This window comes from Pelodiscus sinensis, chromosome Z, assembly GCF_052426305.1.
Source record: "Pelodiscus sinensis isolate ZL-2025 chromosome Z, ASM5242630v1, whole genome shotgun sequence".
Lineage (NCBI taxonomy): Eukaryota > Metazoa > Chordata > Testudines > Trionychidae > Pelodiscus > Pelodiscus sinensis.
In genome coordinates this window covers 30,184,977-30,201,476 of record NC_143085.1, presented here as the reverse complement: position 1 = coordinate 30,201,476, position 16,500 = coordinate 30,184,977, and the positions used below count along the sequence as shown (strand labels likewise).

The 16,500-nt window shown below is 41.5% G+C and overlaps 1 protein-coding gene across 4 annotated transcripts in view; it reads left to right on the top strand.

The window, feature by feature from the left end:
• IFT81 (intraflagellar transport 81) overlaps nucleotides 1-16,500 on the top strand; it is a 72,800-nt gene that overhangs the window by 22,512 nt on the left and 33,788 nt on the right. For all 4 annotated transcript variants that reach the window (XM_075898600.2, XM_006135167.3, XM_075898599.2 and 1 more), the window contains exons 9-11: nucleotides 5,224-5,387; nucleotides 7,245-7,340; nucleotides 8,880-9,026. In XM_075898600.2, the coding sequence (XP_075754715.1) occupies nucleotides 5,224-5,387; nucleotides 7,245-7,340; nucleotides 8,880-9,026 (407 nt within the window). The remainder of the gene's footprint in view (nucleotides 1-5,223; nucleotides 5,388-7,244; nucleotides 7,341-8,879; nucleotides 9,027-16,500) is intronic.

Sequence of the window (16,500 nt, the reverse complement as noted above, 5' to 3'; positions counted from 1 at the left end):
TTTAAATTGCTGGGCTCTGTGGCAGATGCCCCTTTTAGACCACTTCCCATCAGTGGCAGTGGTTTACCTATATGATCTTGAACAACTCACTTAAACCTAAATTTTGGCAGGAGGCCACTAACTGCGTGTTCCTCTGTTCTTTTTCTTTTTTTATCAGATTGGTTAATGTTGCAAGTGTCAATGGTAGAAATTTGGAAAATTAAGAGTTTGGAAAGAACTAAAAGTTTGAGAGTTGAATCAAGTTTGAATTTATGTTCATTAGTAGAATTATGGCAAGAATGTGCCTAATTCCTGCATAACTGAGCAAATAATTCTTCGCCTAGCCTTTTCCTGTAATAAAAAATATCTGAATGGAAAACATGAGGAATTGCTGTTAATAGTTTTTCATGTGTAAATATGTAGTTGGCAGAATTTCGCTAAAATAATCTTTGGGAACTGGGCCAAACTTACTATGTATCTTGTGTATGGAGAGAGAAATAAAGTCAGAGTTGAAAAAATTAAAAACACGGTTTTACAGTATGTAATGGAAAGATCTAAAATACACTTGTTCCTCTGCCTTCTAGCCTGGGAATTTGAACAAAACATGATTCATTGAAAAACACTGTTTAAAAAAAGTTTTAGTTAAACTGTAAAAATAGCATTCAGAGAGCTACTTCCCATATGTCTAATCCTACAGAGTACAATATTCCAAAATTATTTGTTAAGGAAACCAAATAGGTTAGTCATCTGTGTTCTGTTTGCACTTTCCCATCAAGTTGTCAAGATTTTACTTGCTTCACTCCTTTACAGTATCTTCAGGAGCATTCAGGGAACAATCAAAATTTAGAACTGAGTTGGTAACAGTTATCAGATTGTTGGAGAAATAAACCCAAATACCAGCAGTTTCATAGCCCCTTGAAGCTAGTCGGTTTCTGCTCCTCTTGGAATGCTTGGTTAGCATTTATAATACCATATGCACAGTGGGATATTTAGAAATGTATAGCCTTATTGCAAAGAAGTAAATTGCATTAGATATAAAGTACAAGTTGAACCTCTCTAGTCCAGCACTCTCTGGTCCGTCAACATCTGTGGTCTGGCATGATTTTAATTAGCTGGATGTCTGCTTATCACTGGTGTGGCCGAGTTTCCTGCGGTCCCATAAAAAAATTTTTCAGTCACCAGTCCTGGCTCTTTGTGTTACATGTTGTTGTTTAGCTCTGTTTTACCCCTAAATGTATTCTAAGAGCCTAGTGAGCAGTGGAAGTGTTGGTAGGCTAGGTAATATTGACCTCCCATGGTTCAGCAATTTCTCTGGTTTGGCACCAGTCAGGTCCTGAGGGTGCCAGACTAGGCAGGTTCAACCTGTAGTACTATTTGGGGGTCATTGTGGATAATCAGCTGATCATGAGCTCCTAGTATAACACTTTGGCCAAGCGCTAATACAAATGTGGTATGCATAACAAGGGGCATAGGAAGGTATTGACTTCCACATTGAGCACTGATGTAACCATTGTTGAAATACTGTGTGCCATTCTGAAGACCACAATTCAAGAAGGACGTTAATAAAATTGGAGCGGGTACAGAGGAGAGTCATGAGGAAGCTTAAAAGATTAGAAAACGTGTTTTATAGTGATAGGACTCAGAGCTCAGTATATTTTGCTTAACAAACAGAAGGCTAAGGGAAGACTTGATTACAGTCTTTAAGTACTACAAGGGGAAGAAATATTTAATAAGGGGCTCATCAGTCTGCCATAGAAAGTTATAACATGATCCACTGGTTGGAATATGAAACTAAATGAATTTATGCTGGAAATAAGGTATACATTTTAAGTGAAAGTAATTAACCATTGGAACAATTTAGCAAGGTTTGTGGTAGCACTCCCCATCATTGATAACTTTTAAATTCAAACGATATATTTTTAAAGGATTCGTTCTAGGAATTATTTTGATGAAGATTTATGGCCTTTGCTATATAGGTGGTTTGACTAGATGATCTAATAGTCCCTTCTGGCCTTGGACTCTATGGTTCTATAATAGTCAATATATTGTAATGTCCCTTTCAATTAAAGAAGTTGGAGAATTAAAAATCAGCCTAATATGAAAAAAATAGCAGTTAGTTTCCATTTAACTCAGTTGGTGTTACTTTTGTTTCCAGGCCAAGAGTAATCATTACACATCCCCTGCCAGGGCTTATGTTCCTATTCAGTACTGATTCCGAAAATTTAGTACACTATGTATGTGGGAGAAGTGGCTGCACTTATAGAGGTGCTGAGTTTCTGCTGTAACGCAAATCATAGGAAGAAGGAACCCAGCTCTGATAAAAAGCTTGGTGAAAATTAAAAATCACTGCATTTTTGGAAAAAAGTAACTCATAACTCTGCTGTGCTGGCCTACATTTCCTTTCAGTAAACCAGATTCTAATGATAAGGTGGCAGGTGAGTAATTGCTGCCTGCATAATAGCTACTACATGAAGCTACACATTGTCTCAGTTCTGAAATCACCATTAAAGGGGCAATTTTATATATTGTATCTTATTTTTCATGGAAATAATTGACATTTTCCGTAGAGTAAGCCAATATATTTTGTAGAGAAATATATAAGTGTGTGTTTAAATGGCCAGTGTAAACAAAATAATCCTTATAAAGTGCTGGAATGGAAATGAAGCATTCACTCACTTCTGGAATGTGTCAGTTTTACTTCATTAATAATACTGTTTTCTCTAGGGCCAGCTTTCTTTCTTTTAAGTTTTTAACGCCTTTTCCTCTGTTCCCTCCTTTGTTCCCTTAAGTCAGTTGAAATAAGGAGCCCATCCTTCTGTCTAAAAAACTTTGAGAACAAAAAGATGAAGATGGTCTGGCCCTCCCCACTTCCCAGATGTAAATAGCTGCAGGAGAGTCACAAACAGTGTTTCCTATACGCTGATTGCCTGGGAAGCCACCCAAAAGAGATGCAGGTGCCACCCAGCTGACTAGCAGAGCACTCATAGTTGACAGCCTGTGTTTCTACTACTGGTGCACATCTGCACATGCCTCAGTGCACATAACAAAATTTATTTTCCACATGAATGAAAAAAGGGATTATTGGTCACAATCCTTTTTCATAGGCCTATTTCTCATTTTGTTTTGATCTGATCCCTCTATTGCTTTTAATGGTAAAGCCTTCAGATCCTCAGCTTTAGAGAATCACAAGGCAGATCAGCTGTCTCCAGTTCTGGTCTCTCCCCTCTCACCCTACATTTTCATCCCTGTCTCAGCAAGATTAGTCATATCCAAGTCTCTCAAATTTTTCCATGCCTGTGTGGAATGAGTGAAAAACTGGCAGAGTCTGAATGTTTTTCTTGGCATAGCTAATTTAACATTTTCTGTAATAGCTGTAACAACCATGAAAACAACAGACATGCTTCTAAAGTACTTTGAATAGCTACGATACCATTAGTCTTTTTTTGTGCCCATCAAATCCATGAAAATATTATAAAATTTATCTCCCTACTGTCATATTATCTTGTGTATGCTTTCCACATCACAGTCTTTAGTGGCATCTCTGGAACTAATTGAGCTATTACCGCCTATTGTCATCAGAAGAGTGAACAAAATAATGATAAAAATCTCATGGCTGGTTTAGTTTACTCTGTCATTACCCACTAGTTGTGATTTTTACTTATCTGAATGTATTAATGTTCCTTTGTGAATTATTAGGAAAATAGGATAAATTACTATATCTATCAAGGACAAAATGGTCATAAGCTTGGTAATGGGCAGTGCACATCAGGCTTCTACAGAGCAAACAATGCTTTCTTCTATTGTACCTGTGGACAGAAATTCTGATCTTTCTCAGCAGTTTCTTTTTGTCTCTTTATATTTCGTTTTTATTTTCAGTATTTTTAGTCCAGGTAAATTTATGTGATTTTTTTATTTTATTTTATTTTTATTTTTTTTAAGCCAAGAGAATGGGCCACCCCTCTGGCAGTTTAAAGGAGACTTAAAGTGAGCATGAATTGCAACTTTTTGGCTCTTGTAACTGCCAGAGCAATGTAAAGAGACCCTGTTGTAGATGAGAATCTCAAGGGCATCATAGACTGCCAAACTCACTAAGGCCCACATTAGAACTCTTACAAATGCTTATTAAAGATTCTGGGTCAAATTGTGGACTGGTTATGTTTTGAGTCACAGATAGAGAGAGGGGGTCAAATATAGTAAGAGTGCTGAAGTGGTAATAAGAGTGGACAGAGATTTCTTTCCTCACCTCTCTATAATTCATAATGGGCTGAAATAATCCACATGCAACCAGGATTATGTGTGCACAGAAGTGATGTCAAGATTCTTACTTTGATGCTCCAGCCCTGGGAGTACTGAGGAGTGAGTGTTTTGAGAAGCCTTGAGCAAGCCACTTAGACAGGTGCTGTGTTTGGCCGCTTCTTTTTCTGAATACACATACAAAGATGGATACACATAAGTGGCCTATGGCTACATCTACAGTACAGTGGGGATCGACATTCTGAGAGTGATATACCAGCAGTTGATTTAGTGAGTCTTGTGAAGACCCATCAGATTGACTGCAGATCACTCTGCAGTTGACCCCTGTACTCTAACCTGGACAAAAAGAGTAAGGAAAGTCAATGGGAGAGTTTCTCCCCTCAACCTCTATGGTGTAGACCCTGGGGTAACTTGACCTAAGGTACATTGACTCCAGCTGCATTATTCATAAAGCTGGAATTGCATAGTTTAGGTTGACTTTCTGCTGCAGTGTAGACATAGGCTAAATTTGGTCTTAAATGTAGTCCAAAATCTCATCAGTTTTAACATAACAGAGAAGTACCACATAGCCCAGTTTTGTGAATGAAATGGGTAACCTGGTGTTTGTCTGAATGGGAATGGTGACACTTTTCATGTGAATACTGCAAATTGGAGACTGTATCCAATTTCAGGTTAATGGAGTTTCACTGAAGAAGGGTTTTTATTGTAGTTATATCCTCAAGAAGAAAATTTGGAAGGAAAGCCTATGTGGTTTGCTATGTTACATGTTATTCTTATTTAAAGAGATAACCAGAATTTAAAGTATAAATCAAACAACTAGGTATTCCTTTCAGTTTTGAGAAGAGGGTTCAAGCATTATGCTCTAATTATTGTAATCTGTTGTTAAATAACTTGATGTGTTGGTTAAATTACAGTTATTATGGAGTGAACCCTAATTATTCTCTACATTCCTTTGTTTAGACGCATGTTGATTCAATTTTTTTTTTCAAGGCTTAATGAAGAGACTGGAAGAGGAGATAAAGTTCAATTCATATCTGTGCACTGAAAAATTTCCTAGAGAACTAGAAAGTAAGAAGCAATCATTGTATTTCCTTCAAAAAGTGGTTTCAGAGCCAGCTATGGGTCAGTCTGATCTCAATGAACTTGAAACGAAGGTATGTTGAATCAAAACCAAACTATTGTCTTTTTTCTTATTTGTTCCCTAAACCTTTTTTTCATTCCCAAGTATAATTATCTTATTTTTTTTTAAAGAAAAGAAAAGGTATGAGTGGCTGACTTGACTTAGGACCTGGTATTACTTGAAATAGCTATTTTGGAATAGGTGTTATTCTTTGTAGAATGAGGTTTACAGAAGTGGGAATAAGCCATCCATTATTTTGAAATAACGGAATTGCTGTGTAGACACTCACATAGTTATTTCGGAATAATGACCATTACTCAGATATAACTTTGCTGTGTAGACACACCCTTAGAGAAAAAGTAAAATATTGTTCAAACGGAATTGCTGTGTAGACACTCACATAGTTATTTCGGAATAATGACCATTACTCAGATATAACTTTGCTGTGTAGACACACCCTTAGAGAAAAAGTAAAATATTGTTCAAACAGAATTGCTGTGTAGACACTCACATAGTTATTTCGGAATAATGACCATTACTCAGATATAACTTTGCTGTGTAGACACACCCTTAGAGAAAAAGTAAAATATTGTTCAATCGTATACATGATGAGTATAAGAAAAACTGGCTAGTGACTCCATAATTTTTGTAAATGTTTAGAGAAATGTTTTCTCCCAGCCTAAAGGTGACCCTTCATGATATCCCCATATACCTCAGGCATGGCCCATGAAAGATGGGTAGAAAAAACAGGGTGAAATCCTGGCTTGATTGAAGCCAATGGGAGTTTTGGTGAAGCCAGGATTTCACCCTGCATGTCCTTGTAATAGATCTTAATGCTAGTATTTAACTGTCACAGTAATTATGGGTACAAGCTACTCTATATTTGCTTAGGAATGGTGTAATTAAACTCCTCCCTTTATCTGAAGATCTGAGGAAAGGTGGCGATGGAAAGAGTGATGATTTAGCTCACACTATGATAATAGTCAAGTATTCCACACCTTCCATGTGTAATGAAAGAGGACAAACTTCCAAATGGATAGTGAATTTAGAAGTAATATAGTGAGAAGAAAAATAATCTGTAACAATGGAAAGATCACCATGTGCCTACAGTGCACGAGGGAAAGGAAGGTACTAGACATGTCTAGCAGAAGTGCCTGAAATCATGAGTGCTATTTTGATTTATAAGAAACACATTGCCGTGGATGACAGAGGTTCCAAAATGCCGCTATTTCAGATCTAATTTGTGTTTAATGATAGTGTCTTCCTTGAAGTATATACCAGTGTATGGCAGTACATGGTGGTGTTATTGGTTTTACTTTGATTATAACACAGCCTGCTGGTACCAGGTGCTGTGAAAGCCAGATGGGTGTATCCAGGTCTGCAGCATGAGTTCATGCCTTCCACCTAACTGATCGCCACCTGCAACTAATGTTGATTCCTCTCCCTGAGCTTGGCTAATGCTAACTTACCCCCCACAGTAAGCTCATCTTCCTCACCACTTCACAAAGAAGCCTGCTTCATCCCTATCCCTTCTCACTCCCATCTCAAAAAGTCCCTTTCACCACTTTCCAATGTTTAACTCTTCTTTCAGCCCAGTCTGCCACTCCCAACACTTCACCGTCCAGGGTAGGACCTGGTCCTTTTTCCCCTGCCCCAGTATACCATAAGAGACATTTCTAGGGGGCATCCCTCATAGTGTAGACTCACTCTCAATCCCTGGTCCCAGACTGGGAATTACATTAGCAGAGGTTAGCCCAAAGGGGATCGTGGCATTAAAATGTTTAGAAAACAACAATATAAGGAAATTCATACCCTCTTGTCCATTGCAACATAGAGTTAATGCCTTTAGAAATAAAAAAGCATTTTCTCAATCTTCTGCTCTTTATTCCAGATAAATGAAGTCAATGCTCAAATTAATCAACTGATTGAAAAGAGAATGATGAAATATGAGCCTGTTGATAGTAAATTTTCCATGTATCGACAACAGGTAAGAACAAAAGCTCTATTGTAAGGAGCAAAATCCTCTCAGATTGACTGATATCTACACTTTTGAGATGTCTTTTTTATGCAAAACTAAATTAAACAGAAAAATATAAAGTATAAATACGCAAGTTTGAACAGAAGTATATTTGCATTACATAAATCCTGCACCCACTTAGTGGTGGGCATAGTTCTATTGAATGCAATGGAACTAAGCCTGATAATAAGCAATTACAGTATCACACCCTTAGGCTTTGTGTGCTAGATGCAGCAGAGAGTCTGTATTCTAGAACTAACACCTAGAGCTGAGGGCACTTTTCTGTAGAAATTAATGGAAGTTAGGGCACAATCCATGATCATTTCCCAAGTTGCTAGTCTATTCTTGGAAATTTACTTAAATAGCCCATCTGGAATCAGAATATTCACATTGGGGCTTATTTTGGAACACCTATATTGGTAATTTCCAAGTGTAGATAAGACCTAAAAGATAAAAACCTAGATCCTGGTTTGGCAATTACCACAGTTGTCTCTGTCGATAAGAAGCTAAGAGCTGAGATGCCATGTACACAGAATCACTTCTGATAAATATATTTGGGGGGGAAGGGAAGACATTTCTTTCATTCAGTAAGGAGACTCTAGCATTAACGATACCTACATTGTACTGTGTTTTGTTTTAATATGCAGAAAACACTAGATTGCTTGTTCTAATATTGGTGTTTGATTTTTGGGGAAATAAAACTATGATATAAAATATATGAGAAAAATAAAAGCATTTTAATTACCTTCTTAAACACATTCACTTTTCCATGAAATAGTAGGCAACACTAAATATACAATATAGTATATGTGGTGTAAAAATTTCATTTAAAAACCAATCTGTCTCTATGCGGCTCAAATAGGTAAAATAACCTGTAATCCTTTATTTCTTTCCTCATCTTTTTCTAGGTTGCAGATATTTAATGGCTCAGTTCTGTTGCTAGTTACATGATACGTATTTCTGTAGGTTGGAGTTATAAAAACCCATATTATGACGTGTGAAATCTTTCAAAATCTTGGATACCTTTCCAGTTAAGCCTGGTTAGTGCATCTTATATATGCACTAAAAAAGACTAAAATTAAACTGAGCAGCAATAATCTATGCCTTATTTTCTTTAATGAAAATTAAAAATTCAGATACAAAAATTAAAGGCAAATGTAAAAATATTAATATGAATCCAGAATATAATTGTTAATGTGAATCTGGAACATAAAAACTCTGGGTGAAATCCTGGTTCCAGTGAAGTCAATGATAGTTTTAACCATTACCCAAAACGGATTCAGGATTGAATCCATTTCTATTGTTGTTTTTTACTTCCTATATAGGTACAAATGGTCATAGTAACAACATTTTCTCAATAGACAATTCCTCCCTACAATTATCTGTACAATCTCAATGTTACAACATATGAAATTTAAAATTTAACTTAGATTTTATTGATGGCTAAACATAGGTGACCAAGTGCACTTTTTACATACTTATCCGAGCTGATATTTAATGAACCCACAGGCATCCATCATTTCTCGGAAGAAAGAAGCCAAAGCAGAAGAGCTTCAGACTGCTAAGGAGGAGATGTCAAACATGGAGAAGCAAATGCTACAGAAAGCAAACCAGACCCGTGAGTTGGATGGCACAGAAGTTTTGAAAGGGGATGAGGTGAGCTGAAGTAGCAAGGAAGTTGGGGAGGATGATAGAAGATAAAAGATGGAGCATTTCCAGTTGAACTTACAATTTGGTAACCGTTACTATAGTAGTTTACTGATATTTTATAGAATGTTCATATAAAAGAAAGTGATAGTTTTAAGTCTCTGCTTTCTTATGAAGTATAATTTAGAATTTGATACCAAATATAGTTTTCAGATTTTTTTAAATTTCAGAAAATCTAATAATATTTTCTAGGGCTGCCAATTAACATGCATTAACACCTGCGATTAATGCAAAGCACAATTAACACGTTAATTTTTTTAATGTGTTAATCGTAGGTGTTCCTGCAGCACTGCCCCTTTGAAACGACACCAGGTGTTTCAAAGGGACAGCAGAGTAGGATCCTGGGATCAGCTGGAGTCCCCAGCTGACCCCGGACTCTGAGCAGTACTGTCCCTTTGAAATGCCACTTCGTTTCAAAGGGGCAGTGCCTGGGGTCAGCTGTGTGGCGCTGCCCCTTTGAAACGCTGATCCTAGGCTCCAGCTGACCCTAGGCTCCCACAGCGCTGCCCCTGTGAAACACCATGGAGCTGCATGGAGCTGGGATCAGCTGGAGACTCCAACTGATTCTGGGCTCCTGCTGTGCTCCCCTTTGAAACACTGGGGTGGTGTTGTCAAGGGGCAGCGCTGTATAGAGCCGGGGTCAGCTGGGGATTCCAGCCGGTCCTGGGCTCCATGCAGCACTGCCCCTTTGAAACACTGCTGCTGCATTTCAAAAGGGAAGCACAAGCGGAGCCCGGGATCAGCTGGGGACTCCAGCTGATCCCGGGCTCCTGCTGTGCTGCCACACAGGCAGCATTTTAAAGGGGCAGCTTCACTGAGCCTGGGGTCAGCTGACAACTCCAGCTGATCCCGGGTTTCCACAGCACTGCCCCTTTGAAATGCCGCTGCAGTGTTTCAAAAGGGCAGCCCGCATGATTAATCGTGCAATTAATTGTGATTAATTTTTTATTCGCTTGACAGCCCTAATATTTTCCATAGTTTATACTACAACAAAGCTTTTAAAACATTTAATTTGCAGCTATTTTCAGGTAGTTAATGTTTTCCCCAAACTGTATATAAATATTCATATATAATATTTACTAGACTTGTTGATATCTCTTTAGTGTCACAAGTCAAAATAATATAAGAGTTGATCTTGTTGAAATGGTGATAAATAGTGGTTTGGTCTTGCTAATAATGGTTTAATCACAAGGAATCAGAATTCAGATATGTCATGTAGTTCAAATTTACTAAGGGATATACAATACAAAATCCACAAATTTACATTTTATTCGTTTTAGGACACAGCATCACAGAGTGAAATTATCAACGATGACATAAAACATAATTTAGTACAATTTTGTTCATTATCCAGACACATTTCACTTTTTTTCTTTTCTCCCAGACACACTTGACATTTCTTTGTAACACAGCTTTTGACTCTACGTTCAGATTGGCTCAGGCTAAGCTTTATTTGAAGCTGCCCACATCAAAGAAGCTTTTTTTTTCTTAGATGTTTGAAAAGTGTTTGGCTGCTGTAGCTGGGCAACAGCTTGTTGCCATGCCAAGTTAACTTTCCTGATATATCACTTCCTGTCATGTGGAAAAAACTGACGCCCATATGAAGGGAACAGAGACAGGCACAGTCAGCGAGACAAAGCCTGCCTTAGCTGAATCCAGCTTCTTACCTCTCATTTCTTTTCACTGTCATGTATCTGCTCTTTACTTATCTGTACTGCTTATCTGGAATAAGCCTTGGTGATCTTTTGGCATGCCCACATCTAGCCTTCTTATATTACTTTTCGAGGAACTACCTTCCAGATCCCATCAGCCATGCCTCCTTCATTAACTCTTTCCTCAAATATCACTTTTTCTTCAGAGGAGCTTTACAAACTAAATGTGTATGTATGGATATGTGCACTTGTGCATATTTATACTCTTACATAAGTAATAAAATAAATGTTTAATCCTCAAGAGGGACACCTTACTTTAGTTCAACTTTTACTCAGACTTCCTTCCCACTTGCCCTTTGCCCACCTCCTTCCTAACTTCTGCTGAAAACAGGTGGAGCCACAACAGGAACTTACTGATGAGGATAGTGTTTAGTACGGTGAATGGTTTAATTGACTGTAGGAGCATCGTCACATTAGTAAAACCCAAGTAATAAGTCTGCAAGAGCCAGTCTTTAAGCTATTAGTCTTTCCTGTCTTGTAAAGCACTATGCAGATCTGTGGTGCAATATCAGTAGTAATAATAACAAAAGCACTGAATTGGATTTCTTTTTACCAGCTATTTAGCCCTAGGGTCTGACTTGTCAGAATCTTTGACAACTTTTTTAATAAAACTTGGATACAGGCAATCTATGCTTCATTAGGTTCTCACTATTCAGAAAGAAATGATTAATTACTCAGCAGCAATTTTTTTACAACAAAGATATCCACAAACTCTGTTTTATCTCCATGAAAATTACTGCCTATCTATGTACTGTAAAGTAAACAAAAGAAACTTCATGTTGTGGCAAGATCTGATAGGAACAATTTGTTTTAATCTGGGAATTGTTAGACAGCAAGATAATACATTAAATTCAGGGTGCTTTGTTTCAGGCACTAAAGAGATGATTGGTGATAAAATATGCAGGTTACATGGCTGGGTCATAGCATGGAGCAAAGGTTCCCAAACTTTTTCATACTGGGGACCAGTAAATCCATTCACGAGCTTTTGGAGGACCAGTAACATTTATTTGCATATTAATTAAGCAAATAATGAATATGCAAATAAATTGTTTCTGGTCCTCCCAAAGCCCCCAGTGCTAACTTTAGCCCACAGAAAAGTCAGTCGGAGCTACTCAAGTGCAATACAAAAACACAGCCCTCAAACTTCACTAATGTGACCCCAACTGTGCTTGTGGGTGCTGGGACAGAGTTCTGGGGAAGGGTGCCAATGAGTGCTGGGGCAAGGGACAGGGCCCTTGTTGAGGTCTTGGGGGGTGGGGAGGGGACAGTGACGGATACCTGGGGATCCTGTATCTGCCAAGGCCCAGGAAGTACGCGGGCTGCTCCTCTGTCCTCCAAACAGCAGCGTGGTACCACACTGATCCGTTGCACGCCTGATATCTTCCTGCGTGGGGGGAAGGGGGAGTCCTGGACCGTGCCAGCCCCAACCGCTCGGGCAGTGTGCGCCTTGCTCCTCCGCTCCCCATGGCAGCATGCACCGCCTGAGCAGCTGGAACCGGTGCAGTCCCGGATCCCCAGTCACTCCTCCGCGCACAGGAAGGCAGCAGGGGAACAAAGTTCCCAGTGCGTGATGGACTGGCATTTTAGGTACTGCGCCAGCTGTTGGGGTAGGGGGGAGAACAGCTCGCATGCTTCTGAGACCTGGTGCGCAGCTGCAGAACTGTCCCCTGATGCCGCAGGAAGCCTTTGCTACCTCCGTTGACACTGGGAGTTCAGCGGGGCGTTCATCTTGGGGGTTGCGGGCAGCGAGGTGGGCTCTCACGAAAATTTTTCTGAGGCCCAGTATTTTTTCTAAGGACCAGTACTGAGCCGCGGACCACAGTTTGGGAAATGCTGGCATGGAGCAAGGGATGTGGCCCAGAATGGAAAAGCTAAACAGAAGAAAATATTTGAATATAAGATGTTACCTGTGTTTAGATATGCTCATACACGTACATGCTTCTTCCTTTACAGACAACATGTTTGGATGCAGACTGTAAGGTGCACACACTATTTTTCAATAATGAATCACACTATAATACATTTTTTCTACAATCTTACTCTATTTATTAGTATTGCAGTAGTTTCTAAGAACCAGAATCCAGAACTGAGGTCCATTGTATTAGCACTGTACAAACACACATTGAAAAGTCCCCCAAGAAACTTGCAGTCTAAATTATGACAGCCCTGGTGGATATGGCAAACAAATGTGTGGGAAGGAAAGGATTAGGTAATAGTTATTGTATGTTAAGTAGAGATCTCATTTCATCACATCTAACCAGTCTTAAATCAGGGTGGATAAAAATCAATGATTTAAAAAAACCCTTTTAATTGCATTTTTATTTAAAACATAATTATTTAATTTGGATTTTTAATTTTTTAAAATCAATAAAACACTAAATTTGTCATTAAAAAATAACTGTTACAATTAAATTTCATCACAAACATGCTTTACATACATTTACAATCACATAACTATTAGCTCCTCTTGAAAGTTTTAGGCTTCCAATTTCTGTTTCCCAGCAGACTAAGGAAACCCACAAACTGGATAGGATTGTTTTTGTTCTGTGCTTATGTAGTGGACCTTGGCCAAGCACGGCAAAGGAATTAGTTAAGATGTCTTAAAGTCCAAGACACAATATACAGGCAGTCCCCGGGTTACGTACAAGATAGGGACTGTAGGTTTGTTCTTAAGTTGAATCTGTATGTAAGTCGGAACTGGCGTCCAGATTCAGCCGCTGCTGAAACTGATCAGTTTCAACAGCGGCTGAATCTGGACGCCAGTTCTGACTTACATACAGATTCAAGTTAAGAACCCCAGGCATCCCCAAGTCAGCTGCTGCTGAAACTGATCAGCGGCTGATTCCAGGAAGCCCGGGGCAGGGGCTTCCTGTAGTCAGCCACTGGTCAGTTTCAGCAGCGGCTGACTTGGGGACTCCTGGGGCAGAGCAGCTGGGGTGCTGCTGGGTTGGTCCAGTAGCGCCGCCGCTCTTCGGCGCTACTGGACCAACCCAGCAGCACCCAAGCTACTCTGCCCCAGGCGTCCTGATTCAGCCGCTGCTGAATCTGACCAGCAGTGGCTGAATCAGGACGCCTGGGGCAGAACAGCTGGGGTGCTGCTGCGTTGGTCCAGTAGCACCGAGGAGCAGCGCTACGGGACCAACTGGCAGCGCCCCAGCTGCTGTACCACAGGTGTCTGGAGCAAAGCCACGGAGCACGGGGGCAGCGGGACAGCCCAGATGCGCCGTGGCTGTCCGCTGCCTGCGTGCTCCGCGGCTTTGCTCTGCTTTGCCCCCCCCCCCCCGTCCTCCTGGTCTGCAGACCAGGGGGATGGAGGGGGGGCAAAGCAGAGTCAAGCCCCGGAGCTCCCGGCCAGCTGACAGCCCAGACGCGTCTGGGCTGTCAGCTGATCTCGCGCTCCGCAGCTTGGCTCTGCTTGGCTCTGCTTTGCTCCCCCCCTCCCCCTGGCCTGCAGACCAGGGGGACGGGGGGGGGGGCAAAGCAGAGCCAAGCCGCGGAGCGCGCGATCAGCTGACAGCCCAGACGCGTCTGGGCTGTCAGCTGGCCGGGAGCTCCGGGGCTTGGCTCTGCTTTGCCCCCCCCCTCTCCCTGGTCTGCAGACCGGGGGGGGGGGGGGGCAAAGCAGAGCCAAGCCCCGGAGCGCGTGGGCAGCGGACAGCCCTGTCCGCTGCCCACGTGTTCCGCCGCTTTGCTTCCTCTCCCTGGTCTGCTGGAGACCAGGGAGAGGAACCCCGTTCGTAATTGCGGATCCGACATAAGTCGGATCCGCGTAACTCGGGGACTGCCTGTATAGGAAAGGGTGGAGGCAGTATAAAAAGGAACAGTGAAGTAGACTGGAAAAAAAAACAGGCCTTATTCAGCACACACAGCTTTCTATATTCCCCCACATTTGCCACAGAAAAGCTCATGGTGTCTGCGCATCAGAGAGACCCTATCTGGGAATTGTTTGAAGAAATTTGTTCCCTGACTAAAAAAGGAAAATGTCTCAAGTGCAAGCAGTGCAAGGGCCTAGTTGTAAGAATGAAACCTCATAAGAAAAACTGCTTATTGGGAGAAAATTATTTAGATGAAAATGTAGATGGGGCTTGGTGGATCAGCTGGTTAATAACTTAAATAATTCACTTTGCAATACATCATTCTCCAAGAGTCTCTCTATGCATTTTAGTATGTGTGATTTGACAAGTAAATTTCCAAGCTGTTTGTTGTGTTGGATGTTGCTAGAAAAAAAGTTTAGCTAATCTGTATGTCTTGTTTAATTAGTTAACTGGGTTTATAATTTGTTACTGCAGATTTCTGTATTGTATACTTGAGTAAGAGAAATCTACAGTTGCCAGTTGCATTCAATGTCATTTTCTTATTTTGTTAGAAGACTTCCATGGTGTTGCCCAAAGATGGGGGTGGGGAAAGTACAGGCTGTCCGGCCCCAACAGCATTCCCCGGACCTGGCCTAGGGGACCGAGAGGTAACAGTGTAGGCCTGCTGGGTGCAGCTGCACTTGGCAGACTGGCAATGCTGAGGAGGGTGGCTTTTGGCTCCTGCAGTGGAGCCAGAGCTGCGATGCCCAGCCCCAGTGGAGTGCTTCCCAGCAATCTGCCATATACTTGATGTTAAGAGCTCATCAGCGTTTTACTTGGACAGAGCTAAGCTGTTCAGGAAGACTCCTAAACTCTTTGTTTCTGATGCAGATAAGTCTAATGGATACTTTATCTTCACTCAGAGACTTTCTAAATCAGGCCTAGGCAAAATTGGGCCTGCGGGCTGGATCCAGCCCAACAAGCCACCAGATCCAGCCCGCAGAGGCAGTGGGGAACCCTAGGCAGGCTGCCAGCTTGCCTTGCAGCCCCTGCGCCTTGCAGAAACATGGCTGCAGGGTTCCATTTCTGTTTTAAAACTGGACGGGGAAGGGGGAGAGTTTTAGGAGCTGCCCCACCCCCAGCACATTACCATTGGCCAGTTTCTGGCAGAAACCAGCCAATGTGAGCTGCTTGTTGGTGTAACAGGGAGCCAGGAAGAATCACGCCTTCCTCCTCTCTGCTCAGTTATTCATGAAGCTCGTGGCCATGGAGGCAGGCAGGCTGGGAAACATTTTAAGACGGCAGGCAGGCAGGCTAGTTTGGCAGCTGACAAGAAAGTCTTCTGGCCACAGCCTACTTCTGGCACCTCAACCCTTTCCTGCCCCAACTCTCTACCTCCCCACTCAACATACCCAAACCCTCTGTCCCCCTCTTACACCTATATCCCCTACCAGATCTGGCACCCCAATCTCCTGTCCCAGGTCACAATCCCCTCCAACCTAGGTCACATCCCAAACCCCTGCACTCCAGTCCCCTGCCCTAGGTCACAACCACCTGCTTCATCCCAACTCCCTCCCAGACTCCAGTCTCTCTCTTCCATGCCTGTCCCTTACTCCAAGTTCCCTTCTGCACCCAACCTTGATCCCAGACCCTGCATCTCCTCCATTAACATCATGCAAGAGTGCGGCCCTCAACCACTTTCCAAAATCTTGGAGTGCCTCCCCCTGTTAAAAATTATTGCCAACCCCTGTTTTAAATGGGTCTCTGGATGCATCATTGCGGTGGTTTCCAACCTTTTAAACTGCAAGATCACTTTTTCAATGCAAGTGCAATGTAAGATCTACCTCAAACCCAAATACCCTTGCTCCACTTCCTTTCTGCTCCTTCTTTAGGCCCTGCCCCATATCCACACCTTCT